At 46.3% G+C, this 22,167-nt stretch overlaps 1 protein-coding gene across 3 annotated transcripts; it reads left to right on the top strand.

Annotated features, from left to right (window-relative positions):
* Positions 1 to 1,601: 1,601 nt before the first annotated feature.
* On the top strand, positions 1,602 to 21,069 carry EXOSC10 (exosome component 10). Of its 3 annotated transcripts, XM_019746781.3 has the most exons (25): positions 1,602 to 1,763; positions 3,371 to 3,507; positions 4,173 to 4,296; positions 5,417 to 5,521; positions 5,829 to 5,994; positions 6,159 to 6,273; positions 7,313 to 7,388; positions 7,604 to 7,714; positions 8,106 to 8,249; positions 8,732 to 8,922; positions 9,773 to 9,929; positions 10,094 to 10,242; positions 10,424 to 10,474; positions 11,125 to 11,236; positions 12,498 to 12,548; positions 12,709 to 12,787; positions 12,882 to 13,000; positions 14,740 to 14,835; positions 15,089 to 15,163; positions 16,454 to 16,541; positions 17,680 to 17,753; positions 18,541 to 18,715; positions 19,568 to 19,629; positions 20,181 to 20,257; positions 20,929 to 21,069. In XM_019746781.3, the coding sequence occupies exons 1-25, from the start codon at positions 1,638 to 1,640 to the stop codon at positions 20,957 to 20,959; spliced, it is 2,691 nt and encodes an 896-aa protein (XP_019602340.3). In that variant the 5' UTR covers positions 1,602 to 1,637; the 3' UTR covers positions 20,960 to 21,069. The 3 variants fall into 3 exon arrangements, with proteins under 3 accessions (XP_019602340.3, XP_088646242.1, XP_019602342.3); XM_088790116.1 differs by lacking the exon at positions 20,181 to 20,257; XM_019746783.3 differs by lacking the exons at positions 16,454 to 16,541; positions 17,680 to 17,753; positions 18,541 to 18,715; ... (1 more) ...; positions 20,181 to 20,257; positions 20,929 to 21,069 and adding an exon at positions 15,552 to 16,186.
* Positions 21,070 to 22,167: the final 1,098 nt, after the last annotated feature.

Genomic DNA, 22,167 nt, shown 5'->3' with positions numbered 1-22,167 from the left:
TTATTAGTTCATAAAGGAATCAGTTATTCCTTCAACATTCACTAAGCACTGAGCACTAGGGACCATGAAGGAACTGGATCTACATGACCTGGTCTGTTTTCTCCGGCGTGTTCACAGGCCAGAAAAGGCCGAGACAGTATCATGCAGGAGTGGACTGACAGCTCCACAATAGGAAGGGGTGAGAAGTGCCACGTACAGGGTGTGAGCCACAGGTGGGGCTCTGAAAGGACTACGCCACTGGGCAAGGCAGGAAAGCCCCATGGGAAGGGGGACATTTGCCGTGTGTCTCAAAGGATGAGCGGGAGCTTGTCAGTTGAAGCAAGTGAGGACATTCTCGGCAGAAAGAGGTGTCAAAGCACAATATGGTGTAGAAGTGGTGAGTATTAACTTGAGCCATATTAGATTGCAGGTATTCAGCCATTTTTTATATATAAAATGGTGGTTTCACATAGTCACACCTCACGGTTCAGCATGTCTACCTCAGTGGTCAGTGGGGAATAAAAAGACGGAATGAAAAGGAGGCTGGAAAGTAAGAGTGGGGCCAGACTGGCCTGCCTCACAGTTCAACGGCAAGGAGTTTCAACCTGATACTGTGGACAGCAGGGAACCATGTGAGGCTCTAAAACAGGTAGAATCTGAATCTTTCCTCCTCTAAAAGTGGATAATAGTACTATGAGGATGACATAATCCATGTAAAGCACTCAGCACAGCCGGACAGGTGGCATTAGGTCAAACCATATGAAACAGGTGCTCAAAAATATTAGTTGTTAAATGAACTAGGCTAGGCTTTTGTTCTGCCAGGGGGCCTGTGTACCCGAGGTACACAAATGGGGGAAAACAGTAAAAAACAAGTATCCTGTTAATAGGATGTTCTGAATAACAATAAAAGCTAATATTTATTGAACACTACTAGGCCAAGTGAACTGCATTAAGGGTGTGCAACCCCTGATCTTAGAATATGTACCCACTGAGCTTCCCCAACCCTCCCCTGACCTGCCTAATGGTGCCTCCCTCATATAACAAGAACGCTTCGAGGCATTCAGTTAGCAAATGTTTTGAGTTCCCACTACGTGGCTGAACAAGAGTGGCTCCAGGGGTGTAAAGGAGAGAAACACGTGATTGGAGGTGGAGGGCACTGGAGGTAAGTAAGGTGGGAGCCTACAGATGCCTTTTCCAGGAGTTTGCTTACAAGGAGCAAGAGAAAGGTGATGGTGGCTGGAAGGTGTGGGGTGGAGTAGTGCTTTTTTGTTTTGTCCTTTTAGTTGGGAGATGCCAGCATACGTGTAGGCTGTTAGGAATGAACCAGCAGCCAGGGAAAAGGTAGATGATGCAGAGAAAGGGGATAAACGCACGAGCCAAGTTCAAGCGGCTAGGAGTGGCACGGAACCAGAGCTTGGGAGGAGCTGGCTTTAAATATGAGGATGATTGGGTTCTCCGGGTCTCACCCTAAATCACAGGACTGTTGGGATGATATAATATGAGGTTAAAGAAAAACGTCAAGTTCCCTGGGTGGAGCGCTCAGGGCTGATACCGCCCACTCACACACCCCCTAAGAGCTTCCCCGACGACTACCTTTGCACATGCGTGGTGCGCGCACGTCGCGTCGGCCCGAGGCACTCTCGCGAGAAGAGCCGTGAATGAATGCCGGAAAAATGGCGGTTCCCAGTCCCCGGGACTTCAAGGCCCCGCCGGCTACGAGCGCGGCTAAGTCCGACGAGGAGATGGTGCTGCCGGGATTTCCGGACGCGGACAGCTTCGTGAAGGTGAGTTCGCGGGCCTCGGGGACACCGTGAGCCTCCAGCGGCGGACCGGAAGCAGTCCCGGGCCCTCTGGGCGGCCGCACGCGGAGCCCCGGGCAGGGATCGAGGGGCCGCTGCCCGCTCCAGGCAGTCTCTCACTTCACCCTCCGGGGATGGGGCCTCGCACGCGGACACTAAAGGTAGCCCCGCCTTCCAGTGCGTTCATTCTCCTAATTGAGCCCAGGCAGCCCTGAGTGTGAGAGCCCCCTCCAGAGTGAGAAGGGCTTGCTTGTCACTCCGATGCCCCAGCCTTCGCGAGCTCGCCCCCGCCCAGGCCTGAGCCACCAACCAACTCTCCCGACGGGCTCGGCTGTTTTACGTTGCCCATAGCTCCCTACATCCTCGCCTCTCGCGGCCGAGATAGTTTTTAGTGCCTCTTCTCTCTCCTGAGGTCCGGCCCTACATAATCCCAAAACCTGGGTTTAAAGTCACCTGTGCAAGCTGTCACCGACTCTCCCTCCTCTAGGTACCATAAAACATGTATCAATGCCTCCTCGAAAGAACACAGAGAGGGTTCGTTTAGTTATTTGTATAATGCTACTTAAATATGTACAAAAATGAAACTAGTTTAAACGCCTTATGCTTAGCTCTTATAAAATCATGAAACTAAAATAATTTGTAAATTAGCACTACAAATTCTCAAAAACTACACTCACATACCTACGTTATTGTTAGCAGATGCTATTATTGATTTATTTATTTGGCTTTGATAGTTCCTGGACCACTAGCCGTGGTCCTGATTGGGTGTGTTCATGCTTATAAGCTACCAGCTACCCCACCATAACTCAGATTCCTTTCTCTCTTCTTTTTCTTGGAAAACTTTTATTACACAATTCACAGTGAAGTCATTTGGCCTTCACATGACCAACTATCTTTTTTATCTAGGATAACCACTTCAGGTTTTTTTCTCATTACCCCACAACAATTAAAACAGAGGACTACTTGGCACTAACTGAACCATAAACGTAAGTCCAGTTGTGGGCAGTAGCCATTATCAATTGGTCATCCAAAGGATCTAGAATATTCTTATATTGTTTTTAGATGCTCATCCAAATGAAAACACAAAAATTAATTCCTGTAGGAAACTCATGGATCTGAATTTGAGAAGTAATAGTAATAATAGCACTTCTGTGCCAGCAGCTATCCTAAGTGATTTTATTAGCTCATTTAATCCTCTCAACAACTCTATGGTGTTGGCACTTAAATAATGCCGATTTTTCAGAGGAGGAAACTGAGGTCCAAATAAATGAAATAACTTGCCCGAGATCACAGTTAATAGGTAGCCGAGCCAAGATTCAAACCCAGGCCAGTTTGAATATTACTCATCTATGTATTTGTTCTTCCTCTCCCCACTCTCCCAAGAATGTAATCTCTAGAACTTAGTTTTGTGTTCACCATTGTATCCTCAGGACCTGGGGTAAAATCAGCACTAAGTGAATATTTGTGGGATTGGATATCTTCATCATCTAGCACAATGTGTTACTATATATATTAGATGTTGAAAAAAAATGAGTTGCTGAGTGAATGGGGATCCATGTTTAAAACGTGCTTGGTTTTCTGGTTTTTGACAGTTTGCTCTTGGATCGGTGGTAGCAGTCACCAAAGCATCTGGGGGCCTACCACAGTTTGGCGATGAGTATGATTTTTACCGAAGTTTTCCTGGCTTTCAGGCATTTTGTGAAACACAGGGAGACAGGTTGCTTCAGTGGTAAGTACTATATACTGTTTTCTCCTGTTGAAAGAAATGAATATAAAAAAGTAGGTAATTTTTCCTGAAATGTGTTTTTTCTTACCATAATTTTCCATGCTGTAAAGAGCTATGGAAATGTAAAAATAAGACAGTGGATTTTGATTAGGGAAACTTGGTAAATTTTGAGTTTAACTTTTAAAATATCTTGACTTTTGCACCTACAGACAATGAATCTTTTTGAATTAATGTAGGACTTGAAAACCTAGATCCAAGATTCTCTCACAACTTGCGGAGCCACAAGTATTAGCCTTCTAATAAGTGTATTAGGACAGACAGTACACAAACACTGATTTTTGTTTAGCTGTTCCATGACAGAATTAGGGAATGTTTTCGATTTCATGTTAAAACAGTGAATGCAGAGTACATTATTTACGTAGTATTATATATCCTTTTAGAATTTAAAGGAAGCTTTGAGTAATTTCTTCCACCTCTTCACTTAACAATAGGTGAGTCTTAGCGAGATGTAACGGATTGCCCAAGGCCACACAACATTTTTCACTATAAGGGTGCAAGTTCTATTCATTTGATCATAAAGTACTAGGAATAATCTGAGCGAGGCCTCTGGCGCTTTCTCCCTGATTATAAACAAGTGCACACACTAACCTTGGTTTTCCTGTCCTTAGCATGAGTAGGGTAATGCAGTACCACGGGTGTCGAAGCAACATTAAGGACCGAAGTAAAGTGACTGAGTTGGAGGACAAGTTTGATTTACTTGTTGATACCAATGATGTTATTCTGGAAAGAGTGGTCAGTATTTCACCTTACTCCATTCTTTTTTTTTTTTTAATTGCTTTGTAGAAGTTTAATCGAGCCAAACTGACGACATATGACAGGGAGCAAGATCTCAAATGCTCTGCAGAAGTACAGCTTTGCAGCTTCTTCACCTTACTCTTAAGATGACTAACAAACGAGAAGCTTTTGTATTCTTAAAATATGAAAAGTAACCCAGGCACCTTAGGAAATGAAAAGGAAGTTTCGCGTTTCTTGCCTGTAACTCATTCCTTTCTTCTGATAATTGGCTTCCTTTTTCCCAAAATGACACTTGTCTTCAAATATATCACTTCAAAATATCACCAGAAGCCGATTTTTAAAGTGTCTTAGAAGTCTTTCTAGATTTGCAACTCCTATTTGCACTCTAGAGAAGAGGCTTCTGGATACAGAGCCCAACCAAAATTTAGTCTGTTTCTAATGTTAGTCACAACATGCTAAATATCCCAGCTCGCGTGATTGGAAGGATACGTGGATATTCGATCTAGCTTACTGTCTGTTTAGGGCTCATTCTACAGCAGAACATTATTTGCAGAAATATACTGAGATCGTCCACGACAAAGCTAACAGTCAACCATATGACGGTCCTGCAGACATTTAAATCATCCTCTCCTGTCCCGTGGAGTCACCTCTTCCATAGTCTGCATGCCCACACATCTTTCAGTGGTTTCTCATATTTTATGATTTCAAGTCCTGGCCTGCTACCATTTGTCACCTGGGTGCACTTCTGTTAGTGGTGCCCAAGCTGATACTCCACGTCTGCTTCTACAGTACAAAGTAGATCAGGACACCCTTCATTCCCATTCTAAATACCATCCTTCTACGTTTAACATATGCACTCTAGAGTCTTTTATAATTATTTTGGTGATCCACATCACACTATTAAATGAGTTTTTAATTTTCAGCCCAATTCATAACTGTAAAGAGAATTAAATAAGTGTTACTGCCCTGTCTTGAAGCAGATAATGCTTTAATTATTCACTTTCATATTTATATATTCTCACGTACAATTCTCTGAATGTATTTCTTAGAAATTTTTAGATAATTAACTGTTAACCCTAAAAGGAAGATACTGAGCTAATATCTCTTCCACTTTTAGGGTATTTTACTGGATGAAGCATCAGGTGTGAATAAGAATCAACAGCCTGTCCTCCCTGCAGGATTCCAGGTCCCCAAAACAATAGTGTCCAGCTGGAACCGGAAGGTGAGGGCTGCTTTTCAGATTCACTAGAGCTTCTCATGTCGGCCTTACCCATTCTAATTTGCATTTCTGTTCTAATTTTTTGGGCACAGAACTGGCCAAGGCCTAACTCATTCTCCTAAGCAGACACAACCTTCTCTACTTTGCAGACACCATCTTCTCTACTTTGCATGCCTCCGTCCCCCACATGCACCTTCTAAATGAATGGCTCTTCGAATGCTCTCGTCTTCTTAGACGGCATAAATTGGAATTTATTTTTCTAATTCATAGGGTTGCTATGTTGTAAAGTATTTGTATTCATTGATCATAGGCAGGAGAATATAGCAAAAAAACAAAATCTGAAACTTTTCGGCTGCTTCATGCGAAAAACATCATCCGACCTCAGCTTAAATTCCGAGAGAAGATTGACAATTCCAACACGCCATTTCTTCCTAAAATCTTCATCAAGCCCAATGCTCAGAAACCCCTCCCTCAGGGTAAGTAGGGCAAACTCTGCCTAACAAAAAACAAACAAAGGGGAAAAGGTCTCCCTCCCACCTTCCTTGCTTCAAAGGGAGCCAGTTAACCTCCATAAGTAGATAAGACGTGAATGTGTCTACGTCTTTTGTGATGGTGTTTTTGCCACTGTTTGGGTCTCCAGCTCTCTCTAAAGAAAGGCGAGAGCGCCCACAAGATCGTCCTGAGGACTTGGATGTCCCCCCTGCTCTGGCAGATTTCATCCATCAGCAGAGAACCCAGCAGGTGGAGCAGGACATGTGAGTGTCTGCCTGTCTGAACTTTCTGCTGTTTGTCTTTATGCTACATTTTCACTGTGTTTCACTCTTGTAAAACGTGTGAATGAAGACAAAGAATTGAGGCGATTTCTCCGTATCCTAACATGGATCTCATCATAACAGCCCCCGTTTGTGTTCGCAGAGGGCCTGCGCAGACGTCCTCTGCTGTAACCCTCAGTGCCTTCCTGAGAGGTCGCAGTGCTCTCCTCCCCGTCGTATAGGTGTCACAACAGAATTAGAGATGCTCACTGCCCATAGAACGAGACCTTGAAATCCAAGTTTTCTTAAAACTGTTCTTCCTCTATACCACTCTGCCTTTCTTGTTAGGTGGGGACTCAGTAAGGTAAGGCTCGCTCATACATTCAGTAAGGAAAAGGCATTTTTCACTAGCAGGATAAGCATTTTATAAAAACTGCCCTTAAAACAGACAAAAGGACTTTGCCTTCAGTATAAAGAAAAAAGGTGATGAAAGCTTTGTTAGTATTGCTCTTTTTCTCACATATAGCCAGTTGTCTGAACATTCCTTCAGCCCCGACTCTGTACTGTAAGCCACAGGCTGAGTGCTAAAGAACTAAAGGTAGTGAGAGGCAGCCGTGCCCTCAAGGAACCCATAAACTCAGGGTTTTTATACAAGCATATGATGGAGGAACAGAAGAAATACATTAATATATGACCATATCGGCGCCATCCTCTCTCACTTGACGGATTTGTTATTTCAAACCACAAGGAATTATGTATTTCGTGTTGTGGTATCACCTACAACACCAGCCATATACTGTTTTGCAAATAAGTGCTCAAATTTTTATAAACGAGTAGATTTTTAATGATCATACTTTCAGGGTCAGAAGTATCACCTGAATTTTTTGACTTGAATTATCATTGAAATAATGATACTTTTATAGAAAGAAAATATTTTCACAAGGGTCATTTCTCATTTGTTTTTACAAATTGGATGAAAGTAATTTTTCCTTGAATCATGGAATGAATGAAAAAGATTTTTCTTTTTGTGTTATTTATGCAGGTTTGCACACCCTTATCAGTATGAACTAGATCACTTCACTCCACCGGATTCAGCCCTTCAAAAGCCACAACCCCAGGTTAGTACCAAACCCAGCACAGTTTATGGCTGGCATCTGAGTAGCCCAGGAAGAGTCAGATAACTAGATTAGTTGACGGTACTTTTGGCTTTCCTTACAGACGTTAAAATAATAGGTTATAATTGTGAACCATTTCTCGGACTGATAATTCATTTTGTGCTTTAGGATGATTCTTAACACTCCTCTCTTTTTCTACCTGTACTTTCGTGGTCCAGTTATACAGACCTGTAGGAGACACACCCTGCCATTTTGTGTCGTCCCTGGATGAACTAGTGGAACTCAACGAAAAGCTCTTGAAGTGTCAAGAATTTGCTGTGGACTTGGAGGTAACCTGTAAATGACCTTGAGAGAGATTTTTACATTTTCTGTGAGTTCACCTACTCGAGAAATATAAAATTAATACTCATTTAAATTATTTTTTTGGTAAAAAAGTCATCTTATTGGGGAGGCCGGTTAGCTCAGTTGGTTAGAGCGCAGTGCTCTTAACAAGTTTGCTGGTTCAATTCCCACATGGGCCACTGAGCTGCGCCCTCCACCACTAGATTGAAACAACTACTTGACTTGGATCTCATGGGTCCTGGAAAAACACATTTAAATAATAAAATGTTTTTTAAAAACATCATCTTACAACTTTGTTTTATAACTGACTGCAAAATCAGCAGAGGAAAGCCTCATGAAACATTTATTTCCTGTCCTCCCTTCTTCCTCATGTTTTAGCACCATTCTTACAGGAGCTTCCTAGGGCTGACCTGCCTGATGCAGATTTCCACCCGAACAGAAGACTTCATCGTTGACACCCTGGAGCTCCGAAGTGACATGTACATCCTCAATGAGAGCTTCACAGACCCAGCTATTGTTAAGGTCAGCCTTTTTCAGCGCTTGCGTGTGAGTGCAAGATTTAACTGCTTTTCACTTGACTGTTTCATTGTTTCAACTTAGACCCAATAAAGTTGAGAGGCATCATTGTAATTTCCTACTCTAGAGTACCACATGCTAAACTGCTTTTGTTTCTGAATCCGTTAAAACAGCTAAGACTTAGCTCATTACCACCCAGAAAAAAACTGTTAAATCACTTTAATGACTTCTGCAACGAGCCGTGCCATCAAGATTGCTTGAACTTAATGACTCCCCTTGAAGCTCGCAGAGCTGCTTTCTTAGAATCATTGGCTGTTGGCAGACGTTAAGGGTGTGCAGTTAGGAGTGTAGAGGGCTGTGGCTCAAATTGAAACGCATTTAAACTGAGCCCATCCTACTCTTCTGGCTTCTCATCCCGGCGTTCTAATCACCTAGGGGCAGAACGGCCTCCCACACGTTGTACTGCACAGTTCTGATTTTGTTTTCAGGTCTTCCATGGTGCTGACTCAGACATCGAATGGCTACAGAAAGACTTCGGGTTGTATGTAGTGAACATGTTTGACACCCATCAGGCCGCACGCCTTCTCAACCTGGGCAGACACTCTCTCGATCATCTGCTCAAGCTCTACTGCAGTGTCGACTCAAACAAGCAGTACCAGCTGGCTGACTGGCGAATACGGTCAGTTCGCTCTTGGCAGGGAAACGTGGGCGGCAGAAGGCGCGGTGTTCGTTAACCTCATCTACGGAGACCTGTGTCTGACTCGTGTGTTGTCGGGCTTTTCTCCAGCTGTTTGCAGTGGCATAAGTGAAACTGGAAGTTTTACCATGTTTCCCCAAAAATAAGACCTAGCTGGACAATCAGCTCTAATGTGTCTTTTGGAGTAAAAATCAATAAAAGATCCGGTCTTATTTTACTGTAAGCCCTGGTCTTACATAATTTTTGCTCCAAAAGATGCATTAGACGCATTAGAGCTGATGATCCGGCCAGGTCTTATTTTCAGGGAAGCACGGTAGCATCATAATGAGTTGTGCTGGGCTGATCCTGTTACACTGTGCTTCGTGGAACAGTGGTTGGAAGAGACGTGCCCTGTCAGTGCTCATCCTCTCCCGTCTCTTGTTTGAAACTCCGTTCTCCCTAGTAGGGATGGTTGTGTGTGTATGAGATGATCTCCCATAGACTTGTGAGAACTCTCAGGTACATAGTTGATTTCATCTTTTAAGAAGTGTGGACTATAGTATAAGATTATACTAGAGTCCCTCCCACTTTCTGGAACTCTTGCTCAGCTTGCTCATTTTCAGCCGGCTCGCTGCCTCCCTAAGGGTGCAGCTGATACATGAAGAAGTCACTAATCTCTTCTCCCGTCCTGCATGCCAGCATCTCTAAAGAAAGGCTGATAGAACTGTTGTGTTGGCTGTGAGAGAATCTTTGCCATCAGGAGCCAAGCAAGTCTTAGCTCCACGGAGGAGACAAAGTAAATTGCTGCTCCTGGGGGGAGTTAGTGAAATCGTTTCCTCTGTTGCAATTCTAGACCGCTGCCCGAGGAAATGCTCAACTATGCCCGAGATGACACCCATTACTTGCTTTACATTTATGATAAGATGAGGCTGGAGTTGTGGGAGCGGGGCAACGGGCAGCCCAGTCAGCTGCAGGTGGTGTGGCAGCGCAGCCGGGACATCTGCCTCAAGGTAACTCCACGCCCGACACGCAAACCCGGACCCCTCCTCGTTCCTGACGAGGTCCCGGTTCTTCCCATTGCTCCTCACGTTTGTGTAGAGAGCCAAATGTTTTGAAGAGCTCAGGGCTCAATTTTGATTCACGTTGATCTTGAGGATGCTGTGCCATTTTGCAGAAATTCGTCAAACCTATCTTCACGGATGAGTCCTACCTGGAACTCTATAGAAAGCAAAAGAAGCACCTCAACACACAGCAGTTGACAGCCTTTCAGCTGCTTTTTGCCTGGAGAGATAAAACCGCTCGGAGGGAAGATGAAAGCTACGGGTAAGGGATTAGAGATTATTTTACTATTTCTCTTAGACCGAGCGGGGCCAGCCAGTAACAAGGAAATAAGGGACTTTTTTTTTTTTTTTTTTTTTTTGCCCTAAAAGTGGTTTACATTTTCCCCTGGTTATAACATTTACTGGCTGAATGTCATGTGGTCCCATTGTGTGTTTTGTTCCAGATACATACTGCCAAACCACATGATGCTGAAGATAGCTGAAGAGCTGCCTAAGTAAGTCTGAGAACTGACTAGCACTTCCTGACTTTCTCAGGAGAGGAGTTTTGTCCTTCAAAATCAAGCTTCTCTGAGTGTTACTACCTCAAGGCTGGTTCGCTCAGGGAAGATTGGGGTGCTAAGGAAGTTCGCAAAGGAATTCAGAATTTCTGCCCTCGGGCCGCCATGTAGGACCTAAAACTTCTGAACTGGAACCATTTCAGTGGTTATGACTTTTATGGAGTCCAGTGTGAGTCCAAGCTTGCGGCATCAGCACCCACTTTTAAGAGAGCAAAGTCTCCGATTCTCTCACCGTTACTTTCTTCCCAATGAAGGCATCTCAGAATTTTAAATGTTTCATGATGTTAATTGAAGTACAAGCATGGAGTCAAAATTCATACTCTGGTGTTCATCCCGTTGCAGAAGCCATGGCACTTCTCTCCAGCTTTCCCCATTAGTAGGAGGCAGGTTGTAAGAGGGGTCTGCTCAGAGCCTGGTGCGGGGCAGTGCGTGCCTGAGCAGCCGGCCTGGGCTTCCCTGACTTGAGTATTTCCCTGTCTTCACCTTAGCTGTAGCGCTCCGGCTTTACCTGGCCGTCGGTCCTGTCTGGAAGCCTCTGCGGGCTGTTTTCCTAAGTGACGAGTGTGTGTGTTCTTACTTGTCTCCAGGGAACCGCAGGGCATCATAGCTTGCTGTAACCCCGTGCCACCTCTGGTACGGCAGCAGATCAATGAAATGCACCTTTTAATCCAGCAGGCTCGAGAGATGCCTCTGCTCAAGGTAAGCAGCTTTTCTGCTACAGGTTCCCACCTCAGCAGGCCTGCTCTGTCTGTCAGCACCTCCTCCTTGTAGCCTCCTACACACATAGCCTGGTCTCCATTCTGAAAAAAATACACCAAGGAAATAACAGGGCTTAGGAAATCCAGTGGGTGTGTCTGTTGATGATAGTCAAAAGCTAAAGCTTGTCCTCGTTTTGTGACCTTATTTTTGATAATCCAACAGCAAGTAATGTCTGATGCCTGGGTTGGTTTGCTGTTCAGAGGCAGTTAACCTGGTGCGATACTATGGAGTGGGGATCTCAGGGCAGGGAGCTCATTTTGGAAGCCTGGCAGTGGTCCAGATGTGAAGTGGTAGTGCCCTGATGGGTGTGGTGGTCACAGAAATGGAAAGGAAAGGACGGATACAAGGAGCATCATCAGAAGAAAAGATTGACGGGACTTAATAACAGATGATGAAAATGGCTGCTATTTCATTTTGGGCACTAAGCTAAGTGTTCTCTGAAAGGCAGGTGGATTTGGCGGTCATGGAGGTAGAGTCAAAGACAGCTCCAAATACAAAGTCTGGGTGACTGGGAAAATATGCACACCTTGGGTAGAAATGGGGAAATTAGGAAGAGCTAATTTTGTGAAGGAGATGCTAAAGTTTAGACAAATGTAGGTGAAAGCAGGAAATCCAGCCAAAACTATGGCTGCGCATGTCTCTGTGAGTGTGTGAGGTGCACCAGCGTGCGTCTGTGTCTGCGGTGAGTGTTCACGCAGATTGCAGGTTGTGATTTGTGTTTTATTGGGACAGTTTTTAACATATTGCCTCTGGCATTATCAGTGTGGTAAACCGTGTTTGTAATTTTTCAAAAGATTATTGATGCAGGAAGACTTAAAATCAGCCCCCTTGAGGTGAAAAAAAACTGAAATAAACACACTTAACAAGAATCTTCATGCTCAAATTTGTTTCTTAGCTCCACAGTTTGTCCGAGTAAAGAGAGAAACACTAGTTACTAGAGAGAATCTTTTTTAAGCTCTTTGCAACTCTCTGTATTGTACCTAGTCATGATAAAAGGTTTTATTCTTTGATTCAACAAATACTTACTGAGCACTCAGTAATTATAGTGCCAGGCACTGGATGGGATAAAGGGATGAAGGAAAATCTCTAGACTCTTGAAAAACAGTCTAGTGAAGGGAGACAGTCTGTGCTGAAGGAAGAAAAAAAAGTGTCCTCAACGTTTAGGCAACTTTCCTCAAATTCTCTTTGTTTTTCTTCTTAGTCTGAAGTTGCAGCTGGAGTGAAGAAGAGTGGACCACTGCCCAATCCTGAGGTAGAGTGATGTATCTGTTGTCTCTTCTTTTGGAAAAATATCAGTCCAAGCCACTGCAAAATAATTCTCCCTGTCAGGCTAACACCAAACACTGCAGGCGAAAAGCTTCTGCCTGCTTGCAAGTTTTTCACTGTGGACTGTTGGTTTCTTTTTGATGCAGAGATTGGAGAATGTTCTCTTTGGACCTCATGACTGCTCCCATGCCCCTTCCGATGGGTATCCTGTCACCCCAACCAACGGTAATATCGAGGTCCCTGGAATCCTGCAGAGGCTGGGAAAGTGCCTGGTATGCAATCCAGTAGGCCTTGAGCGCGCTGATGTGTGTCCCCCTAGGGCCTGTGCCAGCACAGAAACAGGCAAGCCTCTTCTGTGACGGGAGACAAAAGGAAGAGGAGGAGGCCCTGCTGGGTACCCAGTGCCTTATCGCTACTGCCGTCATCACGCTTTTTAACGTGAGTACTGTAGACCCGCAGATTGCTTGGGTTTTTGTTCCTGAAGCGTCGCATCTGCCTTTGAGACTAATGCCCAAAGTAAAACCCAGCAGCAGTGAGGATAGGCATGGAGACAGATGGGCAGGGTGGTTTGCTACTCTGGGCGAGGGGGTCCGTGAGAGGTGGGGGGAGGATTCTCGGTGAGCTCTGTGTGAGGAAATCTAAAGGGAAGGGTTGGCATCTTGATACTCACTAATGCCTGGCAGGGAGGAGGGCCTGGGCTGCAGGGCCACCCAGGCAGGACGTGTCCCACACAGCCGCCTGATGCCCGGAAGGGCTGGAGGGCGTTGTCTGATGGACTGTAGAGTGTGTGCTACTGTACCTGCCTGACCAATGCCAGCCCGTCCAGGGGTGCTCTGAACACAAAAGAGAAAACTTGGAAAAGTTTCTCTACACGGTGCTTCGTTAGAGGAAGTGAAGAGCAGGATATGCAGGCACAGTAAGTGGGTACAAACTCACTTCCCTTCCGGAAGGACACTGAGTCATGGTAGGTAGTGACTCCGTTCAGTGTAGAGACCCAGCGTGGCCAACTGGGGCCTGGCTGTGTTCCCGGAATATGCGATGGGTTGTGACAGAGCTTGACCCCAGGCTATCCTACCCAGCAGGCCTCTGAGAAACGTGTGCATGGCGATCTAGTGGAGGCAGAAACGAGAGGTTCTTGAACTACAGGTTCTTTGCAAAAGGAAGACCAGGGTGCATTTGTTGGCCAGGATGGATGAATCCTGGAATGACCAGGGAGGAAAGGCAAATACAGACGCAAGTCGGAACACTGCAAACAGTAGACGTGCTAGAAAGGAAACATCAGTTTCTAGAAAGGAGAAACCAAGAAAGAAGCAATACCGTCGACTCTCATAGAGACAAGTATCAGGCTTAGCAAATGTTAGGTGACATAAAGCTGGGTGGTTTGGTAGGTTACAGGACTACAGTTCACAGCCAAGCCATCACGCTAGAATGCGGGGCCAGAGCCAGGAAGGTGAAGTGCCACCTGCAAAGCGTACTACCTGGGAGTTAGCTTTCTTTTTCACTTAACTGCATCAAGTTAGCTTGGGTCTTGCTTCAGGAGTTGGTGAGGAAAGAAGTCTGGGAGCTCTAGCTGAGCACAGAGGTAATGAGCCGTCGAGGCGGTGAGGTGCTGAGATGTGAGCATGCACTTCCGGAGGGAACATGGGGGGCCCACTTAGTCTACAAGAGGCTGTTGTCTCCTGTGCTCTGCATGGCGGGGACGTGACTACAGAGTAAGCAAAAGGACAGCACACACGTTTAATGAATGAACCCAGTTGAAAGCAACATTCTGTTGCATCATTTCATTGATTACCCGTAAAGGTTTATAATTGTAAATTTCAGGTGAGGATCGCATTATGACCTCAAGTTCTAGAGCCAGAGAGACCCGGGTTTAAATCCTTGTTCTGTCCGTTAGCTGTCAGGCTCTGGAAGACTTCTTAACCTCTCCAAGCCTCGGTGTCCTCACCTGCAAGATGGTGAGAATAACGCCGCGTGCCTCTGAGGCTGTGAGGACAGAGGGAGACTCATCGATTCACTAAATACGCGCTAAATGCCCTGCAGTGTGCTGTTGTAGGCTAGTCTAGCTCCTTGTACATGGGAGACGCTTCAAAACATTAGCCCTGATTATTGTTCTCTTGCTTGCCTCTTAATGTCAGAAAACGATTACAATTATAAATGGTCATTTTCTGTTTCTGCAGGAACCTAGTGCTGAGGAAAATGGAAAGGGTCCATTAACAGTTGCACAGAAAAAAGCCCAAAACATAATGGAGTCCTTCGAAAATCCATTTAGGATGGTAAGTAACAGCTGTGTATGTTAGGGCTGCCAGGTAAGCAGAGATCTCTGCAGCCAAAGGTGTTTTTGCCTAGAAAAGGAGCCAGGGGTCTTCGGAGAGCATACAGTATGTGTCAGTTGTCCCTGGTGACCAGGTTGGGAGATGAGGTCTCCCGAGATGAAACCAGCAAGAAACCCCCCTCTGAGAGTCACTGGTGTCTGGGTCCAGATTCCATTTTTTCCAGCATTTAACGTGACTATTTCTGTTTCTCTAGTTTCTGCCTTCACTAGAACACCACGCTCACATTTCTCAGGCAGCAAAGTTTGATCCGTCATCGAAAATCTACGAAGTAAGTAGATTTGTCATCTTTTCTAAGTGACTTTCTAAGAAAAAGGGTCTTCCTAATTATTTGAACCAGGTTTCTGTCTTAAACAAGTCCATCTGTGAACCCCCTGAAAATGAATGCAAAAATTCAACGCTCTATAGATAAGCCTTGTTTCTAGAAAGAGGGGCCAGAACTTGAAACTCATTTTCGAAAGCATTTGGGAACCTTTTAAGAAACAGGTTTTGGGTTTTGTTTTTCTTTAAATTGAGGCTTAATGTACGTGAAGTAAAGTACACAGATAGTAAGTGTACAGCTTCATGCATTTTTACATTGTGAATATTTAAGGCTCTTACAGGTGACAGCTTTAATTTTAAAACACTCTGTTTTGTATTGTTTGGTTTGTTTTTAACAGCATTATGAATAAGAATAAGAAAACACCTTCCCTGGATCCCCATGAGATGTTCCTGGGAGCCAGCGTGTTAATTGTCTGTTAAAAGCCTGCTTCCTCCCTGTAGGAAGTACCTGCTCTGATCAGATGGGTGGCCTGGCTCCCTCTGCCCTTTCATTAGGCAGCGAGAATCAGGCCCAAACCCTGATGGGCCTCAGCCCTGTTGCTGGTGATTAGCTTGTGGTTTTTAGAAATGGGGAGTCAGGTGGAGGTTTTGCCTTCCCTCCTCCTCCCCCCACTGGTTATAGCACAGCCAGTCACCACACATCCCTTACCTACCGTGCTTACCTTTAATACCACCTGGATGTGCTCTAATGCCACAGGTAAATGTGGTGCCATCACGCACACCAGACTTGCAGAAGTCCTGCCTGGAATCCCAGCTCCACCATTTACTAACCATGTCCCCGCGGACGAGTTACTTAGTTTTCTGAGCCTGTTTCCTGTCTCTAAAGTGGGGTGAGGAGACCTTTGTCCCAGGATTCTAGAAGGGATTGAATGACATGATGGATATGAAAGCGTCGGCCCAGTGCCTCCTGGAACACAGTTGTACTTTTCCGTCCTAATAAGTATTTTATAAATAAAACCAGCATGAGATTTTATTTTTTGTGTCATCAGATTTGGAATTTATGACTTAGAACGTGTGTAGTTACCAGGTTAGCATTTCCTGTGCCACCTCATTGGTACGTTATGGGGCAACCGGTTAGCTCAGTTGGTTAGAGCGTGGTGCTGATAATACCGAGGTTGCTCCCCACATGGGCCACTGTGAGCTGCGCCCTCCTTAAAAACATAAAATAAAATAAAATAAAGCATTCCTAGGTGGCTGAGTTTTGGAGTTTTTTTGTTTTGTTTTTTTGTTTTCATTATAGATCAGCAACCGTTGGAAGCTGGCAAGCCAGGTACAGGTACAAAAAGAATCTAAAGAAAGTGCCAAGAAGAAGGCAGCTGAGCAAACAGGTAGCATTCACTTCCTTGTCAACTCAACCAGTCAAGTATGTTTGTTAAAGAATAGCCCCGATACATCGTTCTGTTTATTCAGCCGTTTAACAGAGTGCCAGGTATAGCAGTGAGCAAAACAGACATAGCTCCTCCCTGGGCAGCTGCCCTGCTCCTGAGGGGCAGTGGACAATAAACGACTAAATGTTTGTCCTGTCAGATGGCAGTAGGCGTTACGCAGAGAGAGGGCAGGAAGTGCTGGGGGCGGGTGGGCACCAGGGTGTGTGGAGGTTCTTTCTACACGGTGGTGAGAGAAGGCAGTTGCTAGTCAGCGGGACTGAGCAGATGGCAGCATCCAGAGGAAGAGTGTTCCAGGTGGTGGCCCGCTGGGCACACTCACAGGGTGGCAGGGAGGCCGGTGTATGAAGCCGAGGGGGCATGGAGGAGGCAGGAGGTGACGGAGGAGAGCGGCAGTGGGTGGTTTCCAGGTGAGTTGGGCAGCCTCGGAGGGCTGTGAGCAGTTCAGTGATGTGAACTGACTTACACTTCACAATGGTCACTGGCTGCTGCAACGAGAGCAGAGCATGGAGGGCGGGGGCGGGAGCGCAGCTAGGAGACACGGCGGTGATGCGGGTGAGAGGGGACGTGGCTTGGACCGCGGGGTAGCAGAGCAGGTGTTGGAAGGTGTCAGAACTGGACGTACCCTGTAGTAAAGCCAACAGCATTTGATGATGAGTCAGACGTGGTGTGTGAGAAAAAGGAAGGAGCTGTGGGTGCAAGAAGGTTTTGTCCTGAGGAACTAGAAAGGTGGGGTTGCCATCATGAAAAGACTACAGAGGAAGCAGTGTGAAGCAGAAGAGGCGTTGGTTCGGGGCCTTGACATGTTGTCGGTGAGATTGCTATTAAATGTCCTCAGAGATGTCAGATAGGCCACCGGATGGGTTTGGGTTCTTGGGAGAGGAGGGATACGAGGTGTCAGATTGAGAGTGAGGCAGTCATCCTTCAGAGACCGGGGGGCGGGTGGGGAACGGAAACCCCAAAGGAGGCTTAGGAGCAGGGAGGGGCCCTCACCCAGTAACCACAGCGACAGGTTGGTGAGGTGGGGACGGAGCCCTGGCTGCTGCAGTCAGAACTCCATGGCCAGTGCTCTCTCTTGCAGCTGCCCGGGACCAGGCCAACGAAGAGTTCAAAGCAGCAGCGGAACAGGCTGTGTCTGTCCGACAGCAGGCTGCCGTACGTGCTGGCTTTTCCGCTTGTCCTTTGGGGAAACGAGATGCCCTGGTCATGGTCAGGATGTCCTCGAATGTCAGGAGGGCTGACCCTATGGTTCAGATTAAATGCCTTTGTCTTTCCAGTTCATTTTGGCTTGTCAGTTAGTGCCTGCCTCATTTTCCCTCAGAAAACTTTGTAGTGCAATTCCTCTTAGATGATTTCTCCCACTGTGTTCATGGTAAATACACCATACCTTCTGGCTAGCAGTAGACAAGGTATTGAGGCCTGTTGTGTGCCCCCCTCTGCCCTAGTAAATGCTCCCCCCCTCCACCCCCCAGGTACGCACACCGAGTGCTCACCCTGCCTTTCTCCAATGGCCTGATGTCATGCTCCAGCTTCCCGGTTTCCCTGAAAATAAGACCCAGCCGGACCATCAGCTCTAAGGCGTCTTTTGGAGCAAAAATTAATATAAGACCCAGTCTTATTTTACTATAAGACCCAGTCTTTAATGTGCTATAATTAATAATATAACATAACGCTGGGGCGTGTATTAATTTTTGCTCCAAAAGGTACATTAGAGCTGATGGTCCGGCTCGGTCTTATTTTCAGGGAAACAGTAGGAACTTGTTCTACCTGGCACTAGCCCCACCTCAGACTCCCAGCCAGGACCCCTCTCCCCATCACTGAATCGAATTTTATAGCCCAGTGGGCAGCTGAAGCCCTAGCAGTGCACTCACACCGGAAGTGCGCAGGATTATCTCCTCTCATACGTCCATGCTTCCTTCCTATGGGTGTGTTCCATCTACAGCTCGAAAACGCTGCCAAGAAGAGAGAGCGAACAACAAGTGACCCAAAGACCACAGAACAGAAACAAGAGAAGAAACGACTCAAAATTTCCAAGAAGCCAAAAGACCCAGATCTTCCTCCAGAAAACAGCTTTACCCCTTATGACTACAGCAAATCGGATTTCAAGGCTTTTGCTGGTGAGGCCAGAGCTGGGGACCCAAAAGGAATGTCTGGCCATGTTAGATGGAAGGAGCGTGTAAAGAAAGAGCTCCACTCAGGCACAGATACAGTCCTGCCCAAGACATGGCACTAACCAAAAATCCAGAGAAACAGCGGTGACCAGACAGAAACGCACTGCCCATCACCACCCCCTGCGGCCGCTGGGGCTAATTTGTACCAGCCGCTATAGTGGTTTAGCAAGATGGCATCCGTGCGAAAGTGGCCCCATCTTTCCTCTCAATAGCTTATGCCCAGAAACACATATTCTCCCAGACAGACTCTCCGACTCTCTTTCTCTCGCTCTCGCTCTTTCTCTCTCTCTCAAGATCTTGTATGTTGAAAAAACCTCATGCCCATGAGATGAAATTGGTTCCTTAGCCGGTGAGAGTCCATCTACTTTGAGGGGCTACAGGTGGCATTTCTGACTCCGCCTCCTTGCCACTTGTCCTTTAGAAAAAAAGGTAGGGCAAGGTGGTCCACACGGTCTTTTCTGCAGGATTGTGACCTTAGCCCAGGTTAACGACAGTGGCATCACCCAGCTCACAGAGACCGGAGTGGATTTGCTTGCTGTAAAAGTGACCAGTGCTTTTGTGCTGCCCCTGATCTTCTGAGAATAGATCTGTGAGAAATGAGCCGGGTCTTCGGGCCGCCCTTAGCTCCTGGGAATATGATGAGGGCGTTTATAGCAGCCATAAATCCCTCCTCATAACCGGGGTAGCAAACTGACAGCCCTCGCTTCCTGGGTACTGTGTGCCCAGTCCAGTAATGAGCCTGCGTGTGTACTAACTCATTTACGTGATCACGGGCGTCTCTCTCCTCTTACTTTTCAGGAAACAGCAAATCCAAACCTTCTTCCCAGTTTGATCCAAATAAGCAGACCCCGTCTGGCAAGGTGAGAAACGCCCTTGAGAAGTCTAGCTTGTGCGTGGTGCTTAGTTTTTACCTCTTCCATTGCTAGGAACACAGGTTCATCCAGGAATCGTCTTCCTTTGCATATCTTTTCCCTCACCTCATTTCTTCCCACGTACAGACAATGCCCATCAACTATTCCAGCAATAAAAAAAGATTTTTTGAAGAGATTATAAAAGCTGGCATGTGGTTTTTAAAGGGTGTTTTTCTGTGTTTGCTCCCATGGGAATTGTAGCCACAGGCCAAAAACTCTCCTTTGGTGCCAGCACAGGCCTGCGTTTGCCCCGTGTGGGTGTTGGTGCCTGTCGAAGCCAAACGGGGCTGAAAGTTTGGCGTTGGAATATGAGGCCTGTGTGGAGCCCCCCAGTTCCTTTAGTAGCTCCTCTTAACAGCCTCACCTTCAAAAATACCCCGAAATGTCCAGTGGCGAGAAAACCAAAGTTACACCAGTGGTGCTGGAGTCTGGGAGGGGCCATCTGAGCTCAGGTGTGTTTTCTTGTGTATCTTACCTTCTGCGCTTCTTTATCTTTTCAGAAATGCCTTGCAGCCAAAAAAATGAAACAGTCAATGGGAAACAAAAGCATGTCCTTTCCAACGGGAAAGTCAGACAGGTATGTGGTAGGGGCCATGGCTCCAGTTTCTGCTCAGAGGTCTCAACTGGGAAGGCTCAGAGAGCATCTCAGGACCAAACCCTCCCTTTGACGGGAAAACTGAGATGGGGGAGGCGGGGGTTGCGGGGTGCCACATACAAGTCATAGTCACTGCACCCAGGACCCAAATTCCAGTCCTTCTTAGCTCTTTCTATTATCCGTGCAGTTTCCTGAGGTCACCCCACAGCAAATGGGTGTTAAGTTTTCCTCGGTGAGCCTGTTTCTGAGGAAGGAGAAAAAAATCAGTGAGCAAATGTGGGTTGTCTCTGTTGGAGAATATTTTAGCTCAAAGCATGAAACCCTCGTCCTTAGAGCAGACCCTGAGGTCAGAGGACTCGCTCTAGGGTGTGGCGTGAGGAACAAGGAACCTGCCTTTAGATCTTGGTCAGCTCAGCCAACCGCCGCTGGGCCTCTAAGCACTGCCCCAGCCGACGCCCTTGTCTCTGGCGGGGGGGGGGGGGACAGGTTGGGCCGGGGGACATTGCTGCTCTGCTCAGTTCTCCAGTCCCCAGAATGAACCCCTCTCCCTTGGTTCTGCATCATTAAGGTTTGCAATATTTTATATGCAGGCTGAGAGCAAACATCCAGCCAAACTGGAAGAAATAACTTTTGTTTTCATACTGTCTCTGCAGAGGTTTCAGGCACAACTGGCCCAAGAGATAGTGTTGGAAGAGACCCTTGGGGTCCCCCATGGACTGGAAGCGCCAAACGTTGGTGCTGGTTTTGTACAGATTCATTTTTAAACCATTAAAAACAATTCTTACTGGAAGAAAGCTAGTTCCTGACTATTCTTTTGCTGCCACCACAGCGCTGGCAGGAGGGGGCAGATCCCATCCTGTTCCGATCACCATCTTCAGCTGTCTGTGGGTAAGTGTGCCCTCGGAGGATACTGTGATTCCCAGGGAAATCCAGAACCACCCCCAAGGAGGAATGTGGGAGATACCCCATGACTCAGGAAAGGACAGTTTCTGTAAAGCAGCAAGCGCCGTGCTTGTGACTCCGTCAGGAGGGCTCGTGGGCCATGTGACTTCCTGCACATGCTCCAGATCCGTGGAGGAGGCCAGGTGGTAGAATGCCGTCCAGATGAGGAGTGGTAGGGCGCTTTAGAGACAGCCAAGGCTCCTGGAGAGCCTGGTCTCCTGCCTGTGCCTCTCTCTCTCTCTCTCTCCCTCTCCCTCCCTCCCTCCCTCCCTGCCTCCCTGCCTCCCTCCCTGCCTCCCTCCCGCTCTCCCTCTCTCCATCTCCTCTCTTGTTTTCTTTTTCAACTTTGTTTTTTCCCAATTACAAAAGTCACAACACGTTCATTATAGGAAATGAAGAGAACAAAAATGCAAAGAAAAAATTACATCATCTGTAATCTTACCACATGGAGGTAACTTCTAACATTTCGGTGTAGAGGCTTTTTACTGTGTGTGTGTGTGTGTGTGTGTGTGTGTGTGTGTGTGTAATTTATAAGCTTGGATTTCTGTTTCTCGTTTTTCACCTTCAAAGACTTTCTCATTCTAAAATTGATTTTAATTAACTTGCACTATTAAACATTTAGGTTTTCATTGTTCTTTTCTTAATAATGCTGCATTGAACTTCTTGTATGAATTTATGGTTCAATCTCTGGTTATTTCTTTAGAATGCCACTTGATTTTCATCCTGAGATGGGCTATTAAATCAAGAAAACAAAATGTTAACCATTATTTTTGTCTTCACAAATACTTAAACAAGGACTCTTTTCTTGGAAATTTTTCCCACAAGTTAATGAGAGGGCTGACTGTGCCATCCCCTGTGGGGCCACCAGGCCGAGCCAGACATCACCACCGAGGGCAAGCAACCCCCGGAACAGCACAGTGAACAGTCCTGCCCCAGAATGCTCGGGGTCA

The sequence above is a fragment of the Rhinolophus sinicus genome, chromosome 14 (assembly GCF_057876585.1).
Source record: "Rhinolophus sinicus isolate RSI-liver-muscle chromosome 14, RSI-T2T, whole genome shotgun sequence".
Lineage (NCBI taxonomy): Eukaryota > Metazoa > Chordata > Mammalia > Chiroptera > Rhinolophidae > Rhinolophus > Rhinolophus sinicus.
The sequence above is the reverse complement of the archived record's forward strand: the minus strand, read 5'-3'. Positions and strand labels throughout refer to the sequence as shown.